Source organism: Copadichromis virginalis, linkage group LG14, assembly GCF_057382275.1.
Source record: "Copadichromis virginalis isolate Kocher_CV1m ecotype Utaka linkage group LG14, C_Virginalis_male_GT1.1, whole genome shotgun sequence".
Lineage (NCBI taxonomy): Eukaryota > Metazoa > Chordata > Actinopteri > Cichliformes > Cichlidae > Copadichromis > Copadichromis virginalis.
Window position 1 is genome coordinate 2,248,752 of NC_140631.1, and position 6,471 is coordinate 2,255,222.

The 6,471-nt window shown below is 39.9% G+C and overlaps 1 protein-coding gene across 1 annotated transcript; it reads right to left on the bottom strand.

The window, feature by feature from the left end:
- Nucleotides 1-4,008: 4,008 nt before the first annotated feature.
- LOC146693202 (cobalamin binding intrinsic factor-like) lies at nt 4,009-6,471 on the bottom strand. The gene is made up of 4 exons (XM_085478995.1): nt 6,361-6,471; nt 6,126-6,267; nt 4,308-4,444; nt 4,009-4,204 (listed from the first exon to the last, which is right to left on the bottom strand). The coding sequence occupies exons 1-4, from the start codon at nt 6,431-6,433 to the stop codon at nt 4,143-4,145; spliced, it is 414 nt and encodes a 137-aa protein (XP_085335121.1). The 5' UTR covers nt 6,434-6,471; the 3' UTR covers nt 4,009-4,142.

Sequence of the window (6,471 nt, forward strand, 5' to 3'; positions counted from 1 at the left end):
GGTGTGCGCGAGCCCGTGGCCTGTTCCTGATGCCGGCTCGTTTCCCTCGAGGCCGTCGCTTAGGGTCGCGTCCTTTGTTCTCTCTCAGGATCTCCTTTGGCCAGGTTGGGTCCGGAGTTAAACATGGTGAAATGTTCGTGTATTGCAGACCAATAGAAACCAGAGTGTCTCTACTGCCATGCAAGATTATGGCAGATATAGCAAAAAGTGACGAATATACAGTGGGGCAAAAAAGTATTTGGTCAGCCACCGATTGTGCAAGTTCCCCCACCTAAAATGATGACAGAGGTCAGTAATTTGCACCAGAGGTACACTTCAACTGTGAGAGACAGAATGTGAAAAAAAAATCCATGAATCCACATGGTAGGATTTGTAAAGAATTTATTGGTAAATCAGGGTGGAAAATAAGTATTTGGTCAATAACAAAAATACAACTCAATACTTTGTAACATAACCTTTGTTGGCAATAACAGAGGTCAAACGTTTACTATAGGTCTTTACCAGGTTTGCACACACAGTAGCTGGTATTTTGGCCCATTCCTCCATGCAGATCTTCTCGAGAGCAGTGATGTTTTGGGGCTGTCGCCGAGCAACACGGACTTTCAACTCCCGCCACAGATTTTCTATGGGGTTGAGGTCTGGAGACTGGCTAGGCCACTCCAGGACTTTCAAATGCTTCTTACGGAGCCACTCCTTTGTTGCCCGGGCGGTGTGTTTTGGATCATTGTCATGTTGGAAGACCCAGCCTCGTTTCATCTTCAAAGTTCTCACTGATGGAAGGAGGTTTTGGCTCAAAATCTCACGATACATGGCCCCATTCATTCTGTCCTTAACACGGATCAGTCGTCCTGTCCCCTTGGCAGAAAAACAGCCCCATAGCATGATGTTTCCACCCCCATGCTTCACAGTAGGTATGGTGTTCTTGGGATGCAACTCAGTATTCTTCTTCCTCCAAACACGACGAGTTGAGTTTATACCAAAAAGTTCTACTTTGGTTTCATCTGACCACATGACATTCTCCCAATCCTCTGCTGTATCATCCATGTGCTCTCTGGCAAACTTCAGACGGGCCTGGACATGCACTGGCTTCAGCAGCGGAACACGTCTGGCACTGCGGGATTTGATTCCCTGCCGTTGTAGTGTGTTACTGATGGTGACCTTTGTTACTTTGGTCCCAGCTCTCTGCAGGTCATTCACCAGGTCCCCCCGTGTGGTTCTGGGATCTTTGCTCACCGTTCTCATGATCATTTTGACCCCACGGGATGAGATCTTGCGTGGAGCCCCAGATCGAGGGAGATTATCAGTGGTCTTGTATGTCTTCCATTTTCTGATGATTGCTCCCACAGTTGATTTTTTCACACCAAGCTGCTTGCCTATTGTAGATTCACTCTTCCCAGTCTGGTGCAGGTCTACAATACTTTTCCTGGTGTCCTTCGAAAGCTCTTTGGTCTTGGCCATGGCGGAGTTTGGAGTCTGACTGTTTGAGGCTGTGGACAGGTGTCTTTTATACAGATGATGAGTTCAAACAGGTGCCATTCATACAGGTAACGAGTGGGGGACAGAAAAGCTTCTTACAGAAGACGTTACAGGTCTGTGAGAGCCAGAGATTTTCCTTGTTTGAGGTGACCAAATACTTATTTTCCACCCTGATTTACGAATAAATTCTTTACAAATCCTACCATGTGGATTCATGGATTTTTTTTTCACATTCTGTCTCTCACAGTTGAAGTGTACCTCTGGTGCAAATTACTGACCTCTGTCATCATTTTAAGTGGGGGAACTTGCACAATCGGTGGCTGACTAAATACTTTTTTGCCCCACTGTATATATTTATAATTATATATAAACATATATAAATAAAACAACTTTTTTTTACATTAGTAATTCCTTTTGTGCGTAATTTTATATTATTGTTAATAATAAATTAATTAAAGCAACAAAACAACCTGAAGAGTCGGTTCGGAGCCGAAAGAGCCGGTTCTGTAAAAGGAGCCGGAAATCCCATCACTAGTTGAGTACCTTCACTGGATGTGACCGCGAACATGCCCCCCCTACACTTCTTACGTAGCCAGGCTGCTCCAGTTTATCTGCTGATGGTTTTACTGACGACTCACTAAATTAAGGTAAATACAACCACATCACTATTATTAAAAAGACACACAGTTTATCATCTTATAATTCTACAATATCTGAAATCCCTCTGTTGTTAATTAGTTTCCTAGATTAGCCATTAGCATACACACTGTGTGTTAGAGGCTTGTTTTGCTAGCTAGTTAGCAGTGCCATACACCCGTTACTCTAATAGTCTGTATTTTTGAGTGATGCAGCACTCCTTAGTTGTTTTTTTATCCTTTTTAGACAGATATGACATCAGCTGCACACTCCACAGAGGCCCAGAGTTACTGTTAATATCAGAAATGTAATGTTGTCCTTTAGGATTTTAAAATAAGACTGAGGATGATATAAAACTGAAGATTTAAACAGTTTTAGATCCATTACACTTACAGAGCACTCTACAGCCTGCTAACATGGAAACTTTAAATTAAAAACACAGCAGAAGGTTTCATAGAAGTGTAATTTATTCTTTTCATTTAATAATAGAGTCCACAATATTATCAACAGCTACGTCCACCCTGGGGGGAAACTAGTGAGGGAGACCATCAGGACCAAACTGGGTTTCCTGGATCCAGAGGTTTGGGAAAACCTCCTCCCTTTCTTTCATCACAGCTGTCCTGTGCCAGATGTTCTGTTGACCCACTGAGAGAGGCATCATTTCAGAAACATCCGGAAGACTGAAGGTCATTAAAAATCATTCAGACTGTTTTTTTTACCTGAATGTTCGAAACAAACTTTTTTTAAAAAAAAAAAACAGTGCTGAAAAAGTCATCAGTGGTTAAATTAAAAATAAATTTCAACTTAAGCTGCCAAACAGCCGTAGTTGGTGTCAGTACATAAATATTGGGCTTTGCTATTTTAGTTCACAGACACACTGTGTAACAAACTGCACTTTCCTATCACGTCTGTGTGTTTGCTTGTGCTTAAATTATGTCAGATGCTAATTTCAAGTCTGAACATGTTCATTTTGTCTATTATCATCTCATTAAAGTAAGAAAACGTCTCCAAATTTCTCAAGCACATTGACTCTTCACTTATTACATCCTGTTTCAAAACACTGATGGCAGCAGTAAAACTTCAGCTTGAGACATCACAAGAATTTACAAAGCAACACATAATGCACAAGTGGGAACTTGGAGAAGTAAATACTAGTATGAAATATGCATCCAGTCTCTTCTGGTTATCCTTACCAGGGTTGCGGGAGGAGTAACATGAAATGGTTTTATAAGACATGAAAGAATAAAGAAGTCTTGTCTCAGTTTCAGTTTTCGTACGGGTAGAAGGTTTAAGATGGGACTTGTCTGGATTATAGAGGACTGGACTGAGGTTCCAGTAATGATAAATGATCATTTAATTGATTTCATCACGTAAATATTATTTGTCACATCTGGAAACCACATTGAATTTAAGAAAATGTTGCTGTTTTTGTTGTGTGTATGAATATGAAATAGTTATTGCTAAATGACACTGAAGTGTCACTTTTTGTTAAGTTCAAATGTAACAAAGTTAAAAATTGTTATTGTTATTCGTGGACGTATGGGAGAAGACTGTAATTATATAGTGGTTCTTTAGTTTTAAAATAAAATGCAAAAGCCCTGGCATCGTCTCAGTGACGACACTGGGTCATAATTAGCAGACATCATGGACTCGATCATGGACACATCATTCACCCAAATCAAGCAGAAAGCATCTTTTGTTTCTTTTCTCTGCCAGGATCTGTTCTTGAGAACATATATTGCATTTTTTTCAGGTTGCTGCCTTCAGCACATCTGTATAACTGTGTTGCATACATATAATTGTTGTAAGTGATGATGATAAATTCAAAGATGTCAGGTGTTGCCGTGTCAGTAATGCTGTATGCCTCTTGCAGGCTAACAACACCAACACTTGTAATGATGCTTTATTCAAATTTATTGTCACTCAGCAACAAACAGCTACATGTTACTGATCTATGAAATCAATTCCTCTGCAGTCACTTCCAGGATTAGCCTTTGAAGTCATTCTGTTGCATTCAGACTGATGAATATTTACCACACTGTAAAGTTCAGGATAATTTGCTGATATGGGCTGGGAATGATACAGCCGATACCTGCAAACAGTTCAGTATTAGAAATATTCAATAGATGTATCAATAAAGTATGATAAGTTGAATACAACAAGAAATGTGATGGAACATTTTACAGTGAGCTTACCAACTTCGGTTGGTTTGAATTCACTGTTTGTGACATTGGCCAGCAGCTGCCAGTAGGTACGAGCTTCATTATTCCCAGCCACGCCATTCACACTCTCCAGATATGGCCCATAGTTATCATTGTCACTGTAGGTGAATCTGTGAGAAAGAAAAGACCTTGTAAATGATCAACAACAGCAGTCAGGCTCAGTATTTGAGCTCACTTCCTCAGCAAATTTCCTGTTACGTGGCAGCTGTGTTTGCATTTCTTCTTTCTTGTTTGGACTAACGTGGTTCGGGTGAGGGAACGATCTTGGTTTGGTGTTATGTATGTGTAACATGACGATGAAAGTCATCATGTATAAGAGTATAAACAGCCACTTAAAGTTAGAAACGGCCAAAGACAAAACACTGACCATCAGTTTTGAAAACAAACAGCAGCCTTCCTGTCCCAAACATCACCAAGACCTCCTCTCAGTGCTGAGTTATGGCTCTGCAACTACATCAGCTCAGTATAATTAGTATGGCTGCTACGGGTCACTCTAACTTCAAAGAAAGTGTATATCCGATTGGTTAATTTGGGTAGACAATTGATGTCCAGATAATCTCAAATACTTACAGCATAGACTATACAGAAGATCCTTATGTCACCAAAGTGGTGTTTTTTAAAGCTACGTGTTTGGCAATTGGCTATCATAGATTTTAAAAATACAATTAATTTCAAGTCCAGATTAAAAACCTATTTTTATTCCCTGGCTTTTACTGTGTGGGTCACTGACATTTTTATTTCTTTTATTGCTATGTTTGGTTTTTGCTATTTTATTACTATATTTATATTTGTTTTGTACAGCACTTTGGTCTATCAGGTGTGTTTTTAAAGTACTATATAAATAAACGATGATGATGATGATGAAATTATTCGGTGAGCAGATTGGAGTAGAGGAGAGTAAGGCATGGATCTGACTCAGAAGCTGAAGGCCTTTTCGGGGCATGTAACGGACACACAGGTCCAATGTGTCCATTTCACACTTTTTCTCTCCAGAGTCTGAAATAGATGCACATGCAAAAGCTGAAATACCAGCAGGAGGAGATAATGTATCTAAAGCCATAAAGTGCTCGTTACCGAAGAAGGTATGAAGTCCTTTCCAGGGTGATGTTAGAAACAATTATGCTACGTGGATGATATGTATTTACATGTGTGTTTAAACACTTTCCCATGATTATTTTGGTGTTGGCTTGAAATAAACTATCACCCTCTTCTGGTACTGAAGCTTACTGCAATGTACTGGAGCTACGTGCATGTCTGTGGAGAGGCAAAGCGTGAAATGGACACAGTGGACTGGCGTCTCTGTTACACTCTTTCCTGTGATACTGGGTTGGACTGTCAATTAAATGGCAGCAACACCCTAATGTACACGATGTACTGCATACTAGTATTTTACTGCCTTCTGTGACGATGTGTTCTGTGGAATCTGTAACTAAACTCAGTAATGATGTGACAGTTGATAACAACATACTGACACGAGGAGAGGAGTTAAACAGTTGCAAAGCTGCCACAGACAGTCCTTCAGTGCAAAATGAAAAGCTGCAAATTTCATTCAAAATATGGTGAGCGTCATATTGGGATTAAGGCATGGTTCCATGATGTTCTGTGCATATCTTAGTATATTAGATGTATGCACCAGATTTCATAGATGTATGTTAGCCATAGTTGCTCAATGGAGATTACATGTCCTTTAAAACATCCTAGCAGTTATAAGATTATTAAAATTCTTGTGTCAACATAAATTTCTGCATGTAAATTAAAAGACTGAGGTTCCAACTGATGCTGTTATCTCACATGAAGCCTGCATCGGAGTTATTGAGTCTCTTCATCACACCCAGCAGGATCCCCCCACTAATCACTTCAGTCTTGTAGGTTTGTAGAGGTTTGTTTTGTAAGGTGTTCTTCACCATTATAGCAATGGGAATCATTGGCGGTGCTAAATGAGCCACAGACAAAAGGTTAAAAATAGATATTAAATGATAATGACAGTCATTCTAATAAAAATTACACTTATTGTTATGAAACTTACCTTCAGTCAAAGTCCAAGGAATCAGTGAGAGCAACAGGGCTGCAGAGAGGAGAGAGGGCATCATTGTCATCATGGCTGTTAGGAGTTCGACTTCACTGATGATGATGCTCA

Excerpts from the sequence above, each read along its gene's own strand:
- LOC146693202 (XM_085478995.1), bottom strand. The coding sequence starts at position 6,433 with ATGATGACAATGATGCCCTCTCTCCTCTCTGCAGCCCTGTTGCTCTCA. Across the intron at positions 4,445-6,125 it reads AACTCCGATGCAGGCTTCAT|ATTCACCTACAGTGACAATG; the intron begins GTGAGATAACAG and ends TCTTTCTCACAG. Across the intron at positions 4,205-4,307 it reads ATTCAAACCAACCGAAGTTG|GTATCGGCTGTATCATTCCC; the intron begins GTAAGCTCACTG and ends AACTGTTTGCAG.